The sequence below is a fragment of the Megascapheus bottae genome, chromosome 6, assembly GCF_031878675.1.
Source record: "Megascapheus bottae isolate mThoBot1 chromosome 6, mThoBot2.hap1, whole genome shotgun sequence".
In the NCBI taxonomy this organism is placed as follows: domain Eukaryota; kingdom Metazoa; phylum Chordata; class Mammalia; order Rodentia; family Geomyidae; genus Megascapheus; species Megascapheus bottae.
Window position 1 is genome coordinate 10,426,535 of NC_143514.1, and position 25,924 is coordinate 10,452,458.

The 25,924-nt window shown below is 35.9% G+C and overlaps 1 protein-coding gene across 1 annotated transcript in view; it reads right to left on the minus strand.

Annotated features, from left to right (window-relative positions):
- The window catches only part of Dpyd (dihydropyrimidine dehydrogenase), an 800,444-nt gene that overhangs the window by 426,975 nt on the left and 347,545 nt on the right, over positions 1-25,924 (minus strand). The window contains exon 12 of the mRNA XM_090333954.1: positions 15,068-15,252. Within this exon, the coding sequence (XP_090190080.1) occupies positions 15,068-15,252 (185 nt within the window). The remainder of the gene's footprint in view (positions 1-15,067; positions 15,253-25,924) is intronic.

A 25,924-nucleotide genomic window follows, 5' to 3' on the forward strand; every position in this document is an offset into this window, starting at 1 on the left:
GACACTGTTTGACTGCCTTTTTAAAGTCACCCACAAAGTACAACTTGCTGATTTCACTCATTAGAACATTTACTAGTGCATCTGTCTGTCTGTCTGCCTGCCTGCCTCCTTATCATTTATCTACTACTTGAGCAGTTGATTTATTTGTTATTTTCCTATACATCAGCTGACTACTCGCTCATTAGGTTGGGTAGGCTGGCCTCAAATTCCATGATCCTCCTGTGTCTGCTTCCAAAATGCTAAGATGGCATGTACCTTAGTGCTCAGCTCCATCTTTTAATGACTTGATTTACAGTGTGATAATAAAAAGAAGAAGAATGAGTAAGAGGTTGATGCATGTATGTGTGAGTGTGGCTTTTTTTGAATACATCTGTGCTGAAGTGCTGATCATCAGAATTAGAATGCAGAGACAGAAGTTAGCTCAGCAATAAGTGTAGCTAGGATCAGTAAAGTTTCTGCTTTGGGTGGCCATGAAAATTCCTAGAACAGATGGAGGTGGGCAGAAAAGTCATACATACCTCAACAATTTTTAGTCTATTCTATGATACAAATGAATGGATGGCCTATCTTGTTAATAAGCAAAAACTACAATAAAATAACACTGATTTCTATTGTATTCTACTAGTTATAATATAATCTGTGGGTATAAAAGCATGTAGACCAACACCGCTTCTATTCCACAGAATGAAAATAATCTGCTGAAAGAATAAACCAGAGAATAAACTAAATGTCTGTACATTAGGCAAACATCCTCTCAAAAGAATAAAAACATGTTGACAAGTTTCAAAATGTCAATCAAGAAGGGAATAATTGTCATATTCAGATGCCAGGGGCAAAGGTAATGACACTGTTGACAAGATGTCAATAACTCAAGTCAGAATGGCCTGGTGGCCAGCACAGGCACACCTGACAATGCATGTCACATAAAGGAGTCAGCTGATCAAGGTAAGAGCTGAAGAAGGTAAATAAGGAAAACTGACATTAAAACAGGTGACAGTAGCGATGCCACATATTCAGGGGTGAAATGAAAAGCTCACAGTTGTAAGTCAGAAACATACCAGCCAATACTTGCTTTTCTGGTAAATGATTAACCCAGTTATCACTGGGAAACATATCTGAAATAAGGCAATGGAGGGGGAAGATGCTGAGGGAAAAATATATGAGTGTAATCTCCCAGAGGACACTTTAAAATAGAAATGGCAATGCCTGTGATAAAATATGAATGTACAAATTAAAGGAGTAAATTATGAAGCATTGTCATGGTCATTTATTGTGCTTCTTTGGGAAACATAAGCAAAATATCATTCCACCATCAAGCGCTTGATCTTTAGCAGTCTAAAGCAGTATCTACAGGCAAATGTATATGTACAATCTGTTTCCTAACCTAGTGTCTCTATTTCTAAAACAGTTCCAAAATGTATTTTAATATTCAACAATATTTTATAAAAACTCTTATGACAGGTGTTGTATTAGTCAAACTTTTCTAGTTCCCTAGGATACCACACAAAGAAATTGACTGGAAATCCTGCCCTTCCCACTCCAGTATTCTACCTGCTATACAGTGACTACAGGACATGTTGTGGGGGAGAGGATGACCAAAGTAGATTTGGAGAGTAGATTGCATTACTTACCAAAAAAGAAAAATCCTAGCATGCATGAAGCCCTGGGTTCAATTCTTTGGTACCACACACACAGAAAAACCAAAAGTGGTGCTATGGCTCAAGTGGTAGAGCACTAGCTTTGAGAAAGCCCAACGTTCTGAGTTCAAGCCCTGGCACTGGCAAAAAAAAATAAAAATAAAGTGAACTGTAGGACTAAGAATTGAAAAGCTTGGATGTTAGCCCTCATATTACAATTGCCTAGATTCAATGCTTTGATAAAGCATGACATTTTCTTGTTCTTTTTGCACATTATATATGTCTTTATCTCTCCAGCAGCTTGAACATACCTTCTAAAAAGTTTTCCTGCTAACTCCCTTATTGTTCTCCTCTCCTCTCCTAAGTGAATTTTCCATGCGTGTGTGTGTGTGTGTGTGTGTGTGTGTGTGTGTGTGTGTGTGTGTGTGTATGTCCCGGAGCTGTCCTAAGCAATTGTTCAAGGTTAACACTCTACTACTTGAGCCACAGGTACACTTTCAGCTGTTTTTCTTTGTGGTAGTTTAGAGATAAGTGTCTCAAGAACTTACCTGTTAAGGCTAGCTTGGCACTGAAATTCTCGGGCCTGATCTTCCTGATAATTAGGGTTATAGGCATAAGGCACCCACACTTAGTAGCTTCTTTATACTTAATGTACATTATTTGGGCTCTAGAACCATACACAAATTTAATTTTAATTTTTGTGAGGATAAACATGGTGAGGTTCACAATAATGTCTTCATGATTTAAAAAGTTTACTGTTTCATATCCATGGCCAAGTTATGGAAACAGCCCAGATGCTTTTGAAGATGACCAGAACAACAAAACAAGCAGTAGCTATACACAAAAGAATTTTACTCATCCTTGGAATGAACTGTATTATGTCACTTGCAAAGAAATGGATAGACTTAGAACAAATTATATTAAATGAGGTAAGCGAAGCTCAAAGTGACAAATAGCACATGTTTTTCTCTCACATGTGGAAGCTAGAATTAAAAATACACTGGGGCATGATAAATTGTACAGGGCTCTAGGCAATCACACACATATATTGAGACTAAAGGGGGTACTCTTAAGGGTAGTATCTAAAGGCCTATTTCCTTTGGACATTTAAAATACTATTTATTAAAACAAATTTCACAAAATTTGAATGTTTGCTTCCATTTTGACGTTATCATTCTCTTTTCCTTGCGGATTTTTTGTTTTTTGTGTGTGTTTTGGGAGGGGGGAGCAAAGAAGGGCACAGAAACGAAGGAATGATAAGATGAACAAATGCAGGCATAGTGGTCAGTAGACACCAAATGGAAAAATGATCTATGCAACTTGTGAACAAGGACAGGCCAGGGAAACTGGGAGAAGGCAAAGGATGGGGTAATGTCCAAAATAAAAAGAAAAGCACACATTACCTGACTTATGACATGGAACCTCTCTATACAACACCTTAATAATAACATTATAATTAATAAAGTAACATTTTTTAAAGTTTAGGGCTTGAGCTTGGACTTTCACTCCTATTATGACAATGCTCTGTCTCAGAGTTGTAAATGAGGAAATCCAAAAACTATATGATATTTCCATAGGTCCCAATGGCAAAATTAGTGAGTACTTAAGTCAGGACATGAAACACTGTTTAGTATAATTCAGGATTTATTTGCATCACTCACATCAGATATGTTTTTAATGCCATTAATTATAGCTTAAGATTTCTATGTTCTAACTCACTGAATGGAGAGGAACAGTTTTACTCAAGATTTCCAGGTAGGTTAGTTTGCACTTTTCTTTTCCCCCAGCAAACTAACCTAATGTTTTTTTTTTCTTCCTGTAATTTGTTTTACTGTGATACTCTCATTAACCCTGCAGAGCCTCAGGCATCAGGGCACTGCAAATTTGGCATGGGATCCAGAATATTTACAGCCCTCTTGGACTGCAATGAACAACTCCTTTCAATACACCCTCAAAACACACCGAAGTTAGGTTCCCTATGGCATGGGTCAGACTTTTCACATCTGATTATTTTTTTCCTACCCTTTCCAATCTTGAGTTCTCTGTGCCTGAAGTGGCAATCTATTGCTGTATTGGTAAGGAAATATTCTGCTTTTATAGAGACAATTTCATTTTAAATTACTTTCCAGGTCAAATGCTGCCATGTAATAAAAGTTTGGAACCTTACACAAAGCCAATAAAAGGCATTACAATTACTTATTAGTCATGGAATTTTTCCCCCTATCACCAACCAGATAGTGTTTGCTTTGATAGCTCCATTATGTATAGGCTCATTCCTCATTTTTTCCTCTTGATTTCCTTTGTGCAACCTATAGATACTATCTTGAAAAAAAAAAAGAATCCTCTTTTATATACCAAGAAGTTTCACATTGCTGTGCTGAAAAAGTCTCATCACTGGTACAGAAATAATTATTTAAGAATGTTAGCTAAAGGAGGCAATCAAAAATTACCCTGAATGAACCAACAAAGATACAGATGCTGCAGGAAGAACTATGTCTACTTGTAAGTATATTTCACTTGCCCTATGGAAATTGACATTCCTACTCGCCACAGAAAAGAAGAGAACTGAGATCAGATATGTTTCCAATACGAGTTTGGTCTCAAAAGAAAAAAATCTCAATTACCTATGAGATTAAACTGAAGTCACTCAGTGGTGTGATTCTGACAAGTGAAAAGCTTAGTATGGAAACAACATTTAGCCATGACGTCCTTGAATATTATTTTCTTAGAGACTATTATTATCTCCGACGGAATCCTTATGATTTAAAACTGTCTTTTTATTGATATTCATTGTTTTGCAACCTGACAGTGGCCGGAAAGTCATATCAATCTTCTCTTAACATTAGGATTAAAGACTCTGCAATATATCTTAAACTGAAGGAACACTTTTTGCAATAAGTCTCAGGGTTTTAATACAGCTGTCATTTCTAAAGCTTTACCTTTCCTCTCAGCTGGAAAGGGTTTGGATTAAGACCATTTTTATCTGAAGCAAGAGAAGATTCAGGAATTAGTATGGCATATCGATGGAGCTTGTTTCTTTCATATATTTTTATTGTAATTAATAGAAGGGTTGCATTATATTCACCAGATAGAAGGTGCATTACTTCACATACATTGATACCCTTTCTCATGTCTTGGTCTCCACGATGGGGCTTGTTTTAAGGCCATTTTTTTTTATTCTTTAAGTGCAAGAAGCAACTGTTGTCAGCTGTCAATCATGAAACCACAAAATAAAGTCCTTTGCCTGGCCAGGAGATTTGCAATTATACTGATGCTGGTAAACTAACCACCAAATTATAGCCTTTTCTCCTGCCTCACCCAGATTTCACAGGGGCTGCACACCCAAATAAATGCCTCGTGGCTACCCATTCATCTAACAGCTGGAAAGATGACACTTGACATTTGGAAACTTTGCTGTGAAGATTGCCGCCAGGCTTTCCCATTAGTTTCCTGGTGAGACTGTAAGGTCGAATAAGCTGCCTCAAAACCTGCAAAGGGTAACGGAAATACTCTAATATTAAGTCAGTGCAATTTAAATTTCTAATTTTCAAATCATAGTTCTTTCAAGATAGACACCACTGGTATTAGTTAGGGCAAAAGAATGTCTTTGAAGGTATTAACTTTATATTTTAAGCAGTGATAACAGGTTGTCTTTTCCTTAAAAGTTAGGACAGAAGGATCTTCTAAGTAACAGGAACTTAGACATACATGCATTCTTGGCTTAAAATCCCTTTCATATTTTTCATCTCTTCATCTTTGTCCTGAGGACAAGTGTTTAATATGAATCACAGTTACAGCTATTCTTTGATTTCAGTTTACATATCACATCAATTATAAAGACAGCCTTAAATCTAGAACCAGTGGTCTCATTTTGAAAATCAGCAAGCCCAATATAAAACTACAAGAGTAAATATGCTATTATTAAAATTCTGAAATTTTTCTACATCTTCCAGGTGCACATTTGTAACACCTTCTAAAAAATGCCAAAACGGAAAGTTTTACTAGCTATTCTTCAAATATATTAGAAAACAAAACGTATTCATAGATGCACAAATACTACGAATGACAAGTACAAGGTTTCAATAATTAGCATGAATGCTGATGATTTTATTAGATGTTATGTCATGATCTTTATATACCATACTTAGTTTTGAGTTCTCTATCTTCCAGGAGTTTTCCTATTTTTTTGTTTTTGGTGTGTATGTTCTTGTTGTTATTTTTCATGGGAAACTTGGATAACATGTAGAACTCTGTAAAGGTTCTGTCCCATGTAAAATGCAGATGAAATCAATAGTGTGATTAAAAATAAAAATGACACTTCTGAAACAAACATAAGTATGTTGAGAAAAAGCCAGTGACATGAGAGATAGAATTTTCAGTTTTCAATCAATCATTGGCTGAGCATAAAAGCACTTTTGTAGAGTCAAGTCAATAATAGTGGAGTGTACCTAATAAGCAACAGTGACAGATAAAGATCAAAAACGGCATGCACACTGTGTCCCATAGCATAAACCAACACAGGTATACACCTTTCTCCGTGGCCACACTATAGCAAAATCTACCAAAATACATGCTGTTCCCAAGAAGTGGTAACACTTGGAAATGATGGGATGCCTTGTCCTCAAACTAAAATCTAAGTACCACTCCACAGCTACTCTAAAGTGGTCTCTGGCTTGCATTGGTCTCATCTAGGTACTGAAATCACAAATTCTTCTCACATAGCCTATTGAACTGCCATCCGATGGTAATGACTTTCTGTCACTCTTGACCTGGGGCAGATTTGAACTGGTGACCAAGAGGTGAAAGGCTCTGTATCTCATTACCAATCCCCTGAGACACCTGCTACCCTCAACAACCAGCAATTGTTTTGTGCCTCAATCAAACCACAAGCAAATACACAAAAACCTGAGGCAGAAGAAAAGTAGGTCAACACTCCAAGGAATGCATGATAGATTTAAGGAACTCATACACTTATTTCAAAGTGCACAATAAACTATGCATAACTGGGCAGAATGATAGTAACTTTTAAAGGACTTCCTTATCAAACTAATTAATCTATCTCTGTAGTTTTACCAGGAAAGTTGATGATAATTTTATAACTAACTAGTCAATGTCTCCCCAAATCACTTTGACATATAGTATTCTAAATTTTTTTAATGTTTATTGCCTTAAAGCTTAGGGCATCCATTCTCACTTGTTGTGTTGGATTTATATAAGATAGGTTTCACCTGGAAGAAAATGAATTGTCCTCCTCCTAGCTTGAAAAAGAAGCTCTCTCTATATTATGTATGTCCTCTATCTGGATTCCTAACAACTATTTAATATTTATTCATCTATTAGTAACTCTTGACTTTTGTCTCTTGACATTTATGTTTCTTTCCATCACTGTGATTGCTTTCTACAGTAGGGACATGTAAATTTAGTGGATGATAACTTGTAATAAATATGGTTGTTTTAAAACTATACATGTAAGAGATAGTTTTGAGTTTGAAAAAGAATTATTGAAAAGAATATTATTAACACTAGTAGCAGTAGTAGTATCCTGTTTGAATAAAGTCTCACTCTGTAGCCAGGACTGGTTTTTAACTTCGGATGCTCCTGCCTCATCCTCCTGAATTTGGGGATTATAATCATGGATCTCTATGCTCACTTTGAAAGAGAATTCTCAGTAAAAGGATGCTGATGTAAACAAAAAAAATAATTCTACTAATGCAATTAAGCCAGTGAGCTTTGAGATTATTATTTCAGTGTAGATCAGATTTACTTGATGCAGTGGCACAGATGTTCTGTGTTTATAAGAGCTCCTTCTCCGATGCACAATGTCTGATGGAGAGAATTAGAATAAAGAAAATTTTGGCTGTGTTCTCTCTCCAAATTCCTTTCTCTGCAAGGGGATGTAAACATAACCACATCATAGACCTTTTATTCTCTTTCTCCATTACTATTTTTTTGCAAATGAAACTTTATGTGAATACGAAACAAGATAAGTGCTCAGCTTTCTGCAGTCTTTATACATTCATAACACTTCCCTTTAAAGCTTTAATTAGGAAGGATCTGAGGTTTTAGGTGCTTAACTAAATTGGTTTCAACTAACAGACTAACTGGACAAATCCTCTCCCACCTTGTATCCAGGGGGTAGAGAGAGTATTTGTCCAGAATGTGCTGAATCTTCTGTGCACTATGGAGTCTCTGTGAGTCTCTGAACTTTCTCTTTTCCCAGGAGTGCTATGTGGTTATCAAGTTTCCATTGTTTGTTTTCAAGCCTGTCAGGGTTGGTTCTAAATGTGAATCGATATTAAACAAATGAATGACTATGTGAATTTTACAAGGTAGGGAGCTGGTTCTATGAAAGTTAAGTTGGCTGTTTTCCAAAACACAAAACTATGGTCATGTACAAAAAGAAATTATGTGAAGTGTGGATGATAGGATGTCAGGACAACTATTCAGAAACCCAGAAAATGCTTTGCACTGCTTTGGAAAGTCTTACTTTACTTTTCCAAACAGAAACAGATATAGCACAGAATAATTTATGGTGAGGTTTAGGTAAGGAACATAAGGGTACTATTATATTCAAATAGCCTTGGTCCTACATTTTAAAGAATGAGAAAAAAATGTCTAAATGATTTAAGGCAAAACAATAACCTTAGTAAATATGTACCTTCTTTTTCTGATTTCTATCTCAGCTTTTTCTGATTAATGAAGTAGCGGCTGAGTTTGGATTTCATAAAATAAGGAAGATTTTATGTGCTAGGGTATTTTTAAAAGAATGTTCTGTATTTTTCCAATTTAAATAATTAATGGATGATCTATGTGTATTTCTGTAATTAAAATACTTTTGCTTTGCGTTAACAGATCCAGTTCTCTAATCAGCACTCGAATGTTCCCTCTCTTTAATCTTAGAAGTTCCAAAATGTGGCATGTTCATATTCTTAGAATTTCTCTGCTTGATTATTCTGGTTAAGGTATACTCTTAACCAGAGCTGAATTATATAAAGAATATTACCTTACATCACAGTCTTCTAGTTTTCTCCAGAGGAACAAATTTCTAAAGCATTTAAAAAAATTATCATATATTCATCTGTTCATGCAATGAAAAAGTTGATGGAACTTTTCTTTTTAATTTGTTTTACTTACTTTTTTTATCATCTTGAAGTAGTTACAAGATGTCAGTACGATGCATCTTAGAGTGTTACCCCTTTTATTATTCGCCTAATGCATTCTTATATTTTACCAACTGCCCTATAAGCACTGTATAGGAAGGTGTCAATCTCTGCTACTAATTGGCAAGGATAGGAATCCAGGGTTGAAAAGTGCCAGGGAAAACAGTGAAATAAAGCGAGGATATCAGTCCCGCATGAGTTTCAGTCCTAGCTTCTTCAATGACAGACAGTGACCCTCACCAGATTTATTACTTTTGCCTCTATTCATAAAAATCTGTGAAACAAAGAGCAAGATTTTCTCTGTGCAGGGTCATTCAATACAAAGAAAGTACAATGGAGAATAGATTTTAACAAATTGTACTTTTGTTTTGCAGTGATTAGCAAGTGAATACACAAGGTTAGCAAAGAGAAGGGTAAAAATCAAGGACTATGTTTTTCAAGACTATTTTTCAGTAATTCTTGGTAACAGTGACCTCTTAAGTGACCATAAATAAGCATTTACTGGTTATGGTAAACTTGAATATCATTATAGCGTATCATTTATTCACCTCTAAATTTTTAAAGGGAAATATCTGAATCTTAATGGAAATTAAATAATTAACATAATTTTCTCCCTGTCATTATTTTTGATTTACACATTTTTCTTTCTTAAGAAATTTTCAAGTTATCCTTCCTATTTAGAAATTCTTATTCAAATAAGAAAAATACCTCAAATAGGCCTGGACGGTTCCATAAGAGGATGACGCAAACATACTACAATTTTACACTGTTATAAACAATAGTATATTCATATTATGATATATATGTGTATATATAATTGCTATCCTGAAATATATCACGCATTCAAAACAGGACAGAGAATAAGTGCCTCCCAGATTATAAAATCAACAACATTTATAATATGGTGTGTTTCACCTATTTAACTAGTTGTTGTGTGCCTATACTTGGGTTTGGCTTAGGACCTCTTGTTCATACTTGCTTTTTCATTGAAGTTATTGTCCTGACACTTCAGCTACACTTTTACTTCCAGCTTTATTTTTCCACTTAATTAAAGAATCTCACAGCTTTTTCTGTCAGAGCTGGCTTTGAATCTCATTACTCATATCTCAGATTCCTGAGTAGCTGTATTACATGTATGAGAAACCAGGACCCCGTTCATATCAGTACTATTATTATTATTATTATTATTATTATTTAAGAAAAGGATATTTGCTGTTATAAATGATGACTTTTATAGAGGAACATACTAATATATTGGAAAATGCTTTTTCTCACATGAACACAGCTCCTGTCACTATGTGTTATGTGCAAATAATTTCTAGATTGTCTAGATCTACTTAAAAGCATAAGCTAGATCTTCACACTGTTGTCCTAACATAACTACTGATCTGAACCTCAGTTTTACTACACATTCTCTATGTTCAGGGCCTCACTATCCACTCTGTCCCATTAGGGGACAATGAGTAGGAAGAGCTTCACAGGTGCAAGAGGCATACAAGAAGCAGAGAACACCCGGGACCATCACAGGAAAGTGATCCTTCCTAGGAATAGAAGGAAGCAGCATAGCTGAGGTAACCTGAGCTAGTGGGAATTTCTGGGCCAGGATTTCATTCAGTGACTTCCTTTGTCTGGGAACTCTGAGAGCAATGCTCAACCTATGGAACTTATCTGCAACACACTTGAAGTTTCAAATAGTCTAGTTACTCAATATTCCTCTGTTATCCCTTTCTCTTCCTTTACTTGTACCTTTTGTGATGCTTTTTTTTGATTCTACATCATGACACAGAATCAATCATTATCTTTTCACGACACCTTGAGGTCTTTACATTTTTAATAATTAGACGTTTGCATTACTTTAGATTTACATTTACACAACTGATTCCTTACTAAATGGTGACACTTTAATGGCAAGTTTTATGATTTAATTCACATTTACCAACCTAATGATTAGTGCTACCTATAAAAGCTAGCACTTTAAACTATTTTTATTGAATGAATGAGAGAAAGAATGGTTCATGCATTAGTGACTTCATGGAGAAATAGATTGATGTATATGGATAAGTGAATAACTAAACAAATGCTTTAATAATTATCTGAAAGAGCTAATTTCAGTCTTCATCTGCTATAATTGTAAGCACCAGGTTTTGATTTGATTATTACAAAATTTCTGTACTGAAATTGTTCAATTTTAATAATCTAAAAGGACTGACCCCTCCTTACCCAGTAGCTCATTAAATAATACAAACAACAAATATTTATGAGGCAGGAGATGTGCTAAAAGCTTTCCATAACTTTTCTCACATAATCTTGCCTCAGCCCCAAAGGATAACTGATCTAATCACCATCATGTATTTATTAATAAATAATAAATAATACATAAATTTAAAAAGACTATGTCCTTGAGAGATGAATATCTTGCCCAAGGTTAGTTTAAAGTGTTGAAACTGGGTCTGAAATTGACTATTTAATTCACATGCCAAATTTATTAACACTGTGTTAATCTCTCTTCATTTATTCATTGAGGCCCAATGTCAAGTGTTGGGCACAACAGCTGGTATTCAATAAGTGGTAATTGAACAAATTAACTAATGAAAGTTAAGCAAAGCTCTCTTCAGACATCTATGGGAATTACTGAAATTTCCATAAAGATATCTTTAAATAATATTTGCCTAAATAAATATATGAAAAGATATTCTAAAGGTCCAGTTGCATGGATTTCAAGCATAAATTCATGCTCTAATGTGCTTATTAAATAATTGCACATAGACTCATGAGTGGTCCATTTTCTGCCTGAGTAAAGGGAAATATAAGACAATATTGCAGGTCTTCATTCAGATACAATTCATGGATATAGAAATTATTGTAAATGCATATATTTCTAACAAAGCATTTTTTTGGCCAGTCCTGGGCTTGAGCTCAGGGCCTGAGTACCGGCCTTGGACTTTCTCAAGGCTAGAGCTCTACCACTTGAGTCTCAGCACCACTTCCGGCTTTTTCTATATATGTGGTACCAAGGAATCGAACCTGGGTCTTAATGCATGCTAGGCAAGCACTTTAACTACTAGGCAAAACTCACGGCCTAACAAAGCATTTTTATAATGCTCTAATCATTGCATAACTAGCCTTTTAGTCATAACTCACCTTAAAATTCATTCATAATGAATTATTTCTGAATATTTTCACCCTTTAATGCATGAATGCATCCTACTTTGGTGGCTACAGCAAAACAAGCATGGCTACTTTCATGGGGAAATAATGTCACCAAACCTTGATAGGGAGAACATATGTGGATGAACAGGTGGGAACCAAGCAGGTAAAATAGGTGGAACAGGTGAAAGACCCAGATGGAGAAAAAAAATCTTGGTGTGTTGGGAGAAAATTCACTGACAGTAAAAGCTAAGCAGGACAAATAGTTGCTACCAACGAGAAAAGAAAGTAAATCCTGCATTCTAGCCAGAGGACTCCAAATACAGGCTATTCTATCATTATGCCCTTTGAGCCTAACTATCGTTAGCACTTAGTATCGAACACCCAGGGAGGAAGGTGGAAGGAATCATTGGTTTTGTTTGACAGGGGTTCTATTTTCTATCTCAGCTGCATTGAAACTCTAATTCAACACTTTGTTTAAGACTGAATCCCTCAGCCAATCTAAAACCCTTATTGAGCATGAAAAGCTTTTTTTTTTAACATATTGTTTCTAGCATCATGGATTTTTTAAAGCTGAAGTCTGATTAATTCCTTTCACAAGTATGTGGAAGCAATTTAAAATACTTGTTCATTCCTTTAAATAAAAATTTGTCAGATTCCAGAAAGTTGAAATATAATGAAATTCTGGTTGTTGTTAAAGCACCATTAAGTCCATTAGTGTTAAAATAAGAAAAAGGCACCAGTGGCTTATACTGTATTTTGCCAGTCCTGGGAACTGAACTAAGGACCTAGGCACTGTCCTTGAACTTTCTCAAGGCTAGCACTCTACCACTTGAACAACAGCACTACTTCTGACCTTTTTGTGTATACCTGGAGCCAAGGATTCAAACCCAGGCTTTTGAGCATGCTAGGCAAGCACTCTACCACTAGGCCATACTCCTGACCAGTAGCTTACACTTTTAATCCTAGAAATTGTGAAGGATGAGGTTTCAGATGCTGACACAGATATATTTGAGAGAAATCTTCTCGCTTTGTATCTGGATACAGGGGCACATGGCTGTCATTACAAACTACCTGGGAATTTCAGATTCAAAGGATCATTGTTCCAGGTGAGCAGATGTACAATAGAGATTACAAAGGTTTAAAGAGCGGGAGGGAGAAGTTATGCAGGGAATAAGATACCTGTTACCCATACACAATTAGAGAAAAGTAATATGTTTTAAGTAGGGAAAAATGAGTCATGACAACTTATCATGGATTTGATGAAGAATTAGAGGAAAGAAATGAAAGGCTTCGAGCACTTGAGGGATGATAATGTGTTTTAAATATTAGTATTTAGTATCATCTACTTTACACTTCCTGTAGATGTTGGAATAAATGTTTACCACTGTTGCCAGCTTCACCCTCATGAAGATCGAGGTCTCATGGATTTTTCTACCCAAGCTGGCCTGGAACTAAGATCTTTCTAATTTCACTCTCCCGCATATTTTAGGATTGCAAGCATAATCCATTTTACCGAGCCAAGGTTTGGAAAAGAATGCATAAACCTTTCTTCCAAGGTTGGATTTGCACTTGGATCCTTTCAATTTTTGCCTCCCTTGGACTTAGGACTACAAGCATGAGCCACTGGTGCCCAGCTCACATTTAAAAGTTTTGATATGGCATCTCCTTAATTGCTTCCTGACACATAACTTGGTCTGTATATGCAAACCCAATAAACTACTTGCGCTCAGTGTTGGATGCCTATATGTCTGGCAAATCCAGGTCAGGGCAAAGTCAACACCTCAAGTATCAAAACTTAAAAATTGCTGAAGATGAGGACCAGGAGTGTGACCTAGTAGTAGAGTGCTTTCCTAGCCTGCACAAAGTCCTGGGTTGAATTCCTTGGTACCACATACACAAAAAGAGCTGGAAGTGGTGTTGTAGCTCAAGTGGTAGAACAACAGCCTTGAGAAAGCCCAAAGACATTGCCCAGGCACTGAGTTCAAGCCCCAGGATTGGCAAAAAAATGCTAAGGACAAAGAGAGAGCAGATAGGTAATCCAAGCAGGAAAACCTCAAGTCTGGACCCAACTGTTAACAAGTGGTCCTCCTTGAATTATTCAGAGTTCAAGAAAAAATTAGAATACACAATTACAGCTAAGAGAAAATACTTGAGGAAATATTGAATATAAAGGGCAGCATGCTATCATACAGGAAACAAATCAGAGACACCAAAAGAAGGGAGGCAGAAAGATTCATTTTGAGTGTGAAATCTTTCCCACATAGAAGAGAAAATAAGATTTTTTTCCAGAATCATCCACATAATTATATCTATAGATTATTAAATTGTAAAGCAAGAATACATTATAATGCCTAGCTTTGGCTAGATGCTTTCAGGCATATTGATATAATTAATTATACTAAAGCGTACAACTAAATCTTAATAGTTTTGTCTTTAATTTACAAAGTACTTATGCCAAATAACTTTACATTTCATCTTTTCTGTTTTGTATGTCATCATTAATATATTAAATAAGTAAAAATTACAATTGAAACATAAGCTATTTTCTTTCTTTGCATTTTGATGCACAAATTGTAGAAATGAGGACTTCATCAGGTATAAATAAATACTCCAAACAGGTTTTGGTCTTTGTATAACCATTATGAAAATAGTCCATTTTTATCGTAGAATCAAAAAATAAAATCTGACTTTTATCATAGAGTCCAGCCCCACTTCCCTTTTTCTAGAGGTAATTGGAGATAAGAGTGTCAGGTCCTTTTGTGCCCAGGCTGGCTTTGAACCTTGATCCTCAGACTCAGCCTCTTGAGTAGGTAATATTACAGGTGTGAGATACCACACACGTCTTTATCTGCTATCTTTGAAAACTATTTTGAACACAAATAGGCCAAGAACTTCCTGGCATTCCACACACAACAACGAATAATTGAATTTTCAATCAACTCAACACTGTCACTACCACTTCTGCTTGTTCAAAATCATATCCAAGTAAATATACATGGACCTCTCACATATTTTTTATATATTTTATAAAACATTCCATAAAACAGTATCAAATGGAAGTCTACAAAAGTACTTACTTACCTATTGGCAAGAATAGCTAAAATGTATGGCAAAGCCTACCTGAATGTATTTGTGGATGTGCCAGGAAGCCTGCTTTCCGTCATTCACAGACTCCACTGTAGTGTTAGCCACACCAACAATATCACCTCCTGCAAACACCCATGCCTCACTCGTTTGCATGGTTTCTGGATCTACTTCTGGGAGACCCCATCGGTTAAATTTTATTGGACTCAAGGCTTCTCTGACTGGAGAAAAAGAAAAAAAATGACATCAGGGAATGACTAATCCCTGCATCACATAACAAGAAGTCAAAATTTAATAAAACAATATGATTGCTGTTCTTTTTTAAAAGTATGTATTTGCATGTTATCATAAAGTTGAAATATAGAAAGGTTATAGTTACATAAGCCAGGTAATGAATATATCTCTTTTTGAACCATATCACCCTTTCCCTCCCTCTCTCTCAGCTTTTCCCACCCATCTGTACTGACTAGTTGCACAGTTTATTATCCTCATTGTATCTAGTCAGTCCCTCTGCTGTATCTGTTCAGACTTTGTGATCTGCTCCTATGACATCGTCATTGAGCTTGATGGTTCTCTCCTAAGAATAACCTCCTTTGGTCTCACTATGTGACTGTTTGGAAACCTAGATAATTTATCATGTTCTAGTGTATTCTTTTTAAATCACCCACCATGTTTACTTATAGAGGTTTACTTATAGGCACTACATACCACAATTGCGGGAAGCTATGCAACCTACATTTCTCTAGATCTGGCTTATTTTGCTTAATATAATTTTCCCAAGTCTTTCCTTTTCCTTATAAATGGTAAGATATCATTCTTTCGAAGAGAAGAGTAAAATTATTTTATTTACTGAGGGGCATCTGGGTTGGTTTCATGTCTTGGCTATGGTAAACAATGCAATACAATACAATACAGTGCAATACAATATGGAGGTCTCTCAAAACATTATCCTGGGTATTTACCAAATGAGGACAAACAAGGCCACATTAACACTACCAGTCCAATCATTCTCACTCCATTTAGTACTGTTCTAGAGATTCAAAAAACTGTTCTAAATGAACCATAAAAATAAAAAAGTTAATGAAGTATTGGCATTAGCCCTTCTAAAGTATACAGATGTAACCTATTCAAAATATACCCCAATTGTAAAAAATTAAGAGTTAAGCAATGTTTCTGATCATGTGTTCATATCTAAGAAGGTAACGTTCCAAAATAAAAATATCTAAAGGAAATTGTGGCATGGAACCATAGTCATAAGATTTGGAAAAGGCAAAAGCATTCAGATGAAACAAAATGCATTAAATGATGTAAAAAAGTGCAGATTGTAATCGACAGAAGAGCAAGCTAGGTTTCTGTATATTGTTCAGTACATAATATAATATATTATATAGCATATTATATAGTATATTGTGTGTTTTAAGTATAGCATTTCAGGCAGACTATGGAGTCATATTTTATTCCATAAGGAGCCACAGAGTACTCTAACTCGAAAGAGAAAATAAACTATAAGAGAAGTGCTTGGAAAATTCCAACATACAAGCTATACTTGTCAAAGTCATTGATGCATCAAATATATAATAAAAATGTAAAAGTATTATTCTGACACCTACAACTGACTCTTCATAAGCAAAGGAAATTGTACAACAATAAAATAATGAACTTCAACATATACTTAGTTGCAGTTTTCTACTTGAAGAAACAGAAATAGCTATTACAGGACAACTGCTGATTTTCCCCCCACACCCTTCCAGCACTGTAGGTTCCATGCAAACAGAAGTGCGATCATGCCACTCAGGACATTTCTGACTTCATAGGTTTTTGGAATTTAAGAGCCAGTGATCTTTATGGTTGGTTAGATGAGTGAATGAATGAATAAATGAATGAATGAGTAGCTGAGAAATGCTATTATGTCACTTTTGTCGTGGGACTTGAACTCAGACTGGGCATTGTACTTGAACTCTTCTGCTCAAGACTATCACTGTACTCCTTGAGCCACAGCACCACTTCCAGTTTTCTAGTGGTTAACTGGAGATGAGTCTCACAGACTTTAGTGCCTGGGCTGGCTTTGAACTGCGATCCTCAGATCTCAGCCTCTTTCAGCAGGATGATTGGCATGAGGTACCTTGCCCAGCTTATTATGTCACATTTTTAATCTTCTGCTATTTTTATTTCTTGTGCCATCTCACCTTTCATCAAGAGTAAAATTAAATATTCATGTAATTATTTTCAATGCAGAATAGCATTTTGAGATTTCTCTAATGACTTTAAAGGTCACATGAAAAGAAACCTTTATCATTGTTCCTCATTGCATAACAGATCATCACTACCATCTGTTGACAGTTGCTTGAGTTGCAAGAATGTAATTGAAGGTGGCTCACCAATTAATGCTATCTTAATAATGTTGACTACAATATATTGTAGTTGAATGGTACCTGCCATGAGCTTTATATATATGGGCAAGGAATAAAATGATTGTCTTCACTATGATATGGCCTTATATATCTAAAACTGATATAACAAATTTATAAAGATGGCTTTTAATTGAGAGATAGTTCAAAATCATTTCAGTAGGCGATAAAAACCTTTATATACACTGATCTCAATTTTCCCAGGAATATCTGCCTGTGAAGTACAGATTTCACTCTAAGTTGAACAAAGTAGGGACAGAATCTGAACTACAGATATTACTGATTCAGTTCCAGAGATAAGGAAAAAAGAGAAAAAGTGAACACAAAATTTGAACGAAACACATATCACCTGTATTGATTTTAATATTTAATATATACTTATCCATATCTAGCAAACAATCATTGGAAAATTAGAAGCTGGGCAACATGCATGAATAGAAGAAATCCTTCCAAGGTCCGAAATGTTTGCTTTCAGTGGTTCTGAGCAGCTACTTCAAGAAAAGCTGCTTATCAAAACTTGAACACCATGTACATATATCAAATCTTTGTAAATACTATAGATATGCCTGTATGAACACAGCAAATACTTGCACAATACTTTGCATCCTTACAGGAATCATTTATATAATTTAGCTATGTCGTAGAAGTCCAAGTATCTAACTTTGAACTAAGACTAAATGAAAGGATCTCTAGGATATGGAAAAAAGAGCGTTGAGTGCTGTTCTTAATATACAATGTTTGTTCTTAATGTACTATGTTATTTCTCTTCTCTTTTGTTGCCCTTTGGTTAATCTCATATTGTTACTGTATCTGACTTTGTTACCTGGTATATTGTATATAGGTTTATTTGTTTATTTTAAATAGGAAAGAAAAGGGTGGAAAACAAGATGATTGGGAGGGAGTCAGGGGAGGGAAATGGAGATAAAAACATAAGGAGGGGTATCAGTGTGTGAGAAGTAATGCACCTACTGTCTGGTAAATGTAACTGTAACCCCACTATACATTACCTCGATAATAAAAAATAAAATGGAAAAAAGAAAGAAAAGAATTAAAATCTATACACATAATGTATATAGAGTGAGAAATGTATATAGTGAGAAATTCATTTGTATAGCTGTTTCTAATATGACCTTCATCCCCTCATCTTGTAATCCTCTCTCTTTCAGTTCCTAGTAGCCCTGTTACATTGCAGCTGATGCATTTCACTTGGAACATGGCATGTAAATAGACCTCAGAGCCATACTTTCTATGCTGCCTTTATGGGGCATGGAAGAAGTGAATGCTTAAGTCAGTGAAAAATGGATATTTATATTCACAAACCAAATAATTCCTTGCCACTGATGATGAGGTAAGTGAGTATTAATAGAGGGACTATATTTTTCCCTTGTTTATAAACCCAGGGGGATAGGAATTTTCTATTGTGATTAGGTATAGTTTCATCACCGGTTTCTATGAGGCCCCCATCTTGATGGATGAGGCAGCTTATATACAAGAGGCTCCACAGTGAAACAGAAAAGGAACTTGCAAAAAGAACTCTCTTCACCCCTCCATGACAACAACATGCTTATTCACAGCCCATATTATTCTGCAAATGAGGAAGAAATATGCTAAATGATATGGTGCCTGGAATTTTATGCAGTCTTTAAAAAGCACGAAAACATCCTTAATTCATACCAAACATTCAAGATTTATGCTAATTTTCTGCCTTAATTACTACTGTGTTCAAATGAGCTTATTTAAAAAACAAAGACACTCTGAGGTAGCTTTATAACAAGAAATGGTTTTGAAATAGGAACTTTTAGTCAACTTAATGTTATGCACAAGATGATTTTTTTATATAGATTTAATTGTATTGTGACACACAAGTTCTTCAATAAGCCACAGCTTAAAATTGCAGGAACCATTCCTCAGGGCCACAGCACCAGCAGATGTAGATTACCAAGGTCAATTAAACTGATGTAGCTCTGCTGTCAGATATGAAGAAGAGAAACCCACCAGCATATGACAAGTCTATTTCTCAGTATTCATAAAAAGACATCAATAATGCTATATTTTAGTACATTGATAGAAATTAATTCTCCATAAACAATGCCACAGAAATCAGAGTGCAAATGATAATTAGCATTTATTCAAGAGCATAATATGTTATAAGACAATGGAGGGGGAAAAAATCCTTCCACATGTATAATGAAATGATATCCCAAACACATATTTGAATTCATTGGTGCCCTTGTTGTTTCATTTTATATAACCTATTACCTAGTAGGACCAAAGCACAGTGAAACAAAAATGAAAGCTGCGACCATAATCCTGGCAATTCAGAGCTGAAAGAAAAGCCTCTGCAAGCACAAATAAATTTTAATCATAGGGAAAGGCTGTCAGAGTTCTGATGAAATAAAACAGGGATAAAGATAGAATAGAACCAGAGAGTACCTTAAACTAAGAATATCACTTGAGTGACCAGGAGTTTGGCCTACTGGTAGAGTGCTGGCCTAGCATGCACAAAGACCCAGATTCGAGATTCCTCAGTACCACATACATAGAAAAAGGCAAAAGTGATACTGTGACTCAGTGGTAGAGTGCTAGCCTTGAGAAAGCCCAAGGACAATGCTCAGTCCCTGAGCTCAAGGACTGGCAAAAAATATCATTTGCATGGTATGTTTTCTTCTTCCCAACCTCCTACCCACTTCTAAGTATTATAATAATCATGTACTGTCCTCAAACCAATTGGAGTCATCATAAAGATTTATCCTCTTTGATCATTGAAAAGATAAACTTGTGTCTCCACTTCCTCTTATTCCCTTCAATCTATTTTCTTTTCCCATTTCCTTCTTTCCTCTCCTACTTTGAACAAAATTAGTTTTGCCATGATTTCCTACTCTCACAGTCAGTCTTGTATCTGTCTTTACCTAATTTGTCAGAAACATTTACACTGACTGCTTGGTTTTCTCACCCATATATACTTTCCAGTCTGTTCCTCTAATGAAAGGATGATGTGTCTATGGTCACTGAATTCTGTGTCTTCCATCCTCCTATCCTTTATCCCTCGGTGGCACACAATAATTGAATCTAATTCATATTCTCTTGGGTCTCCTTTTTTTCTCACCTTGCAGAATGCTATTCACGGTCCTACTTGACTCTACCTCCTCCCACGTCTTCTTCCCTCAGTCAGTCTAATGCTCATTTTCCATCAGAACTTACAGTTCTTGTGGAACACTGAGCTTCATCTCAAAGAGAACAACCCCAAATGCTTGTGTTCTTCCTCTTATTCAGGCCCCTCTGGCTAACATACTAGAGACCATGGTAAAAGATGAGAATACAGAAAAGCCACAGTTTGAGAAGTTGAATCTTGGCATATGTAGCGTACCAGTGACTGCATGGTAGATTCTTTCTCAAAGACAATCAGCTAGAAAATACATTCAACACAGTTAGGAAACAGACCAGAGATGTAAGAAGAAGACCAAAAAGATACCAACAGGCCCATTAAGCTCTAATGGAGAGCTGAGTTAATGGTGAGCAGGGAACAGCCAGGAGACAGTGCATAGGACACAAACACAGAAACATGCGGCATGGTGTAATGGCACCTACATCAGTCCAGGCCCGAAGAGAATCAGGTCAGGGGCAAAGTCACAGGAAATTCCCAGTCCCTGGCCAGGAATGATAGGTTCAGCAACTTATTGGCCAAGTGCCCACCCTTCTCTCTAGGAATCCAGCCACGCCCTCATCTGGGAGGCAGTGGTTTAACCTTCCTTGCCCTGAAGACAAGATGCCAGACCCTGCCATCTACCACCTGGCCTATATGGTGCAGATCAGACCTAAACTTCTCACTTCAATCATAACCAAGATGTTCTAGGGTTCCATCCACATCTTCACACCCAAACCCATTCATATACCTCCCTTGCTCTTTCCTCCATTCTAAGGATAAGATTATTATTGAGAGATCTTTTGCTTCTTTCATTTACTATACCCACTCTTCAAAATTCTGTGTCTCTTTAAATCCTAACTAGACTGAATAACTTTTCCTCTCCTCAACTTGTCCTCTTGCTAGGAGTCTGTGTTTCTGTATGGACACTAGTATCCTCTCCTCCTACCTGGGAGTATTTCTTGCTGGCTCATGGCTCATACTCTCTCTCCTCTGTATTATCTCTTCTAAGTTAGATAGTTCCTATAAGTTGGTACATATAGAGAAAATATCTACTAACTCTAAACTACATGAAAACTACATTTGCCTGTTGATGTTTTCCATAGTGTGCTATTTCATCAGAACCATTCATTTCAAGGGACTCTTCCTTCATGGCAGTTAGACTATGAGCTAATGGGAACACTCAAAGAACAAATTTTCACCAAGGATCTGAGCAAGGGTGCTCCGGCCTCACCCTCATGTGAGGGTGGTGGTGTCTCACTGGTTCTCTGGTCAGGCATCAGATACCACAAATTCCTCATCAAATTCTTTGGGTTTGGCTTCAATCATATCATACCTTCTTGTTTTCTATCTCTCACCAGGCTTTATTATTTTTTTAACTTCATGGCTACTTCCTTTTATTTTGTCTTTATCAAATAGTCGAAAGCATAAAATTCCTGGCATAGTCTTTGAATCTTTGTTTCCAATGATCTCAGTATCTGCTGCACTCTATAAACCTGTGACTCCATCCAATGACATTCTCTGTCAGCTGCTCTGATATTCTGCTCATGTTATTCTTCAGTAATATTAAGGAAATAATCCATACTCATAAATCCTTCATTATGGGCAGTCCTAATGCTAGATATATTCATGTATTATCCCTTAGAGAACTCTTGAATGCACATACATCTTTAATACCACCAAGAGGTATTAGAAACAGTATATGAATTTGGTTATTTTCCATTCAAAAGCCTTCCTTACAAAGGCCCTTGGATTAGGGGACAAAGAAAAAAGCCAAAACAGATGAGTAATAATAGTCCCTTAAAACTTCACCAAATAGAAGAGGCAACATTGACTCATAACCTGACTAATAGACTTGTCACTTCTTTGTACAAGCACTTAATAATAATAATAATATACAAATTAACAAAAAATCATCACAGGCACTAAAATGAAACAGGTAGAGCTTATAAGGGTAGTAAACAATTTTGGTCTTGACTACACATGTAGAGACTTAAGGTCACTATTTTTTGTTAACTCTAAACATTTTCTATTAAACTAGATATAATATGACTTGTTTCTTTCCATTCCTCTGAGTTCAGTAGTTATTTCTCAATAGATGCATCTTCATATCTGACACAATGATTGGTATATAAGACAAACTGATTTTTTTCACCTTTAGTTGTCTAATCCATTTACTCAGCACTCTTATTATCTATTTTAATGTCTTCATGGACTAATTCCCATGTAGGTCTATTTCCACAACTAGAGAGTCCGTTCATTACAGGGAAAAAAATCCCAAATATTTCCCTCTAAACAATTTCTCAGTTGACAAACTTGCTCTCCAGAGAACAGACATGTGATTGCTTTCTTTTGATTGCTTTGCTATTGGGTTTCATTACTGCAATGCTTAGAGAACTTTCAGTTAAGTTCTGCTTGGAGAATTCAAGCAAGCTAAGGATCTGCTTTGCTTCCTCACTATCCTCAGGATAAACAGTTTCCTTGGGCTAAATATAAAGGATAGATATCAGTAACAGCCCTTAGCAACTCCTTTTGTTTTACTTAACTCTACTGGGAGTTTCAATCCCATTCCTAAAGTAACTGACTAATCAATTCAGAATTAAAATCATGCAAGCACTTCACCTTGATTTGCTTATTTCTCTGCCATAATTCCATCTATTTAGGACTCTGTGAACTCCTTAAAGATTTGATTTCATTTTATCTGGAGGAGATCTCAAGGAGGTCAGTGTGCTTGAAGTAAATATATGGGGATTGTTTTCAAATTCTCTGCTGGATTCCCCAATGCCGCACTTTGATTTGCTTATTTATATTCAATGATACTGTCTACTTAAGAGTACAAACTCCTGGAAGGAATAGATCATCCTTTAATCTGATTTGGACCATAATCATCATCATTCTATACACATTTGGGTGCTTAATACTTCTTGATAATGATGAGACAGAAAAGAAAAAAAAAACAAGAAAAGCAACTGAAGTATTTATTTCTCAGTGAAATAAACAGGCGGGATGATGCCATCAAGTGCTCTCAACAATTACAGAAAAGGGTTAAGAAAAATGTCTAATATAAAATTCCCATTTACTTCATTTAATGCATAAGTAAAAACCCATACAGAGCCGATAGTAAATTATGCTACTTGTGAAAATAATATTATTAAAATACAAGTGAATGCTGGAAAAATCTTTTAATTAACAAAATAAATCAAATGGAAAAGATTTCCTAAAAAGAGCTTTAAAACTTAAGTCTATGTGTGTTTGACTGCCATGACTAATTATGTATCCATGTAATGTGTGTTCAATTTGGGCTTATTTAAATAGCAGAAATGCTCATTAGCTGCAGTATATCTGTGAAGCTTCAGTAAACAGTTTAATGGTTTTTATGTTTAACCAATTTCATAAGTTCCTGTAATTTTAGCTTTAGCAGCTCATTAATGTTATTTTTTTGATATTCATCTAATGGCGTGGGTTTTTTTTCCCTTGTCAATCGTCAGTAGGCACACTTCAGTACAAACTCAAAACACACAATAAAAGTGTCTTAACAAGTTCAGTGAATAAGTCAAAAAAATGTACATCTCAAAATGTAACTTCTTTATATGGAGAATTAGTGGTTTTATTATGTCATTCTGAACTATCTTTGGTATAGTTAAGATTCTAACTCAACAGAATCAGCAATGATAGCATTGCAAGCTATTGAGTAATTTCATAAGCCTGAGGCTGGTTCTGGGCTATCAAATGTTTGTTAACTCTTCGGAACCTCACAGAGAAGGGATTATCTCAATTTTCTATTTGAGGGTTATGAGAGACAGTAGGTTGTCATTTTCATGGCTATAGCTATATAAGTCCAGATTAGAGATTTGGACAGACATTTGCAGATACAAAAGCAGACCTTAAGATTGTGAACACATTCTCGAGGATCGGACTATGTTGTAGGACAAAGAATACATAATCAGCTGAAATATAGATAGCCAGACACTTACTTTTTTTAAGTGTCAAGCACAGACTGTAGCCAAGGAAAGATCCCTCTGATTGGTATGGCAATAAAGGTAATCCTGAGCCCATCCTGGCCAAGGAAAATGGTCATTTTAGGAAGTGTGAGATACAGGACAAAGAAAGGTAGGTAAACAACCTGATTCATCTAGAGCTTCATAGATTAGTAGAAAACAAAGGGTAATGAAACAGGTTAAGGAGAGAGAAGCTGAAGGAGACACCAGAATGTTCTTTGTAGGAGGTTAATAATAGCTGCATAAGAGAAATTAAGGCAGTAGCTTGTCTTGATTTTCATGTACTCATTCCAATTGGCAAATCATTTTTTACCTTTATATGTTAAATTTTGCTGTATTCATTGAAACACACTGCAAGTAAGAGACCTATACTTGTGGTAGAAAACAAATTTTTAATTTTTTTTGCCAGTCCTGAGCCTTGAACTCAGGGACTGACAACTGTCCTTGGGCTTTCTCAAGGTTAGAGCTTTACCACTTGAACCACAGCACCATTTCTGGCTTTTTTCTATGTGTATGGTACCAAGGAATCAAACTCGGGTCATCATGCATGCTAGGCAAGTAGTATGACACTAGGCCAAACTCCCGGCCCAGATTTTTTTTTAAAGACAAAAGTAAACCACATGATGGAAAAGACTGATGAGGCTGAAGAATTGGAACAGGTGTTTCTGACCATAGGCAGGAGAGAGCCTGTGAGAGCATCTTTGAGGAATATGACACCAGGGCTGAGCCAGGAAGGACAAGGTGAGCACGCAGTGGAAATACATGCTAGGATTTGGAGATTGCGGCATGGTTAGAGCTGTTGGAGAATCCAGGGATGCTTTCATGGATGGAGAAAAGGAGGATAGGCAGTAAAGCCTGAGAACTTGGCAGAACCCCAGCCAATTCTTCTATGCCTGGCCAGCCTTCATGTCACACATAAACATTACTGTGAAATATGTCTGACCTTTCTGTGGATTTTTGTAGGGATATCTTAAAGGAAGCAGTTATTGGCATTCTTTTCATCCAAACTTGAATCCATCTTGTCATATAATTATTCACTCATTCATTCAGCAAACATATATCAAGGTAGAGACTATGCTGGGTGCTATGGATTGAACTATAAATAACCCTCAATTGTATTTTGCTAATATAATTTAGAATGTATAAGATAAAAAAATTAAGGGCAGAATAGGAAGTCAAAGGAAGACAAAAATGTACTACTTAATTACTCCATCTCCACGTATATGAAGAACCACTTTTAACTTGCCTGTCCTTATAGATTTCTGGAATTCACTAACACTTCTGAAATAAAGTCCAGAAATTTCCCATCATTAGACACATCAGGGTTTGCATCACTCATTTTTTT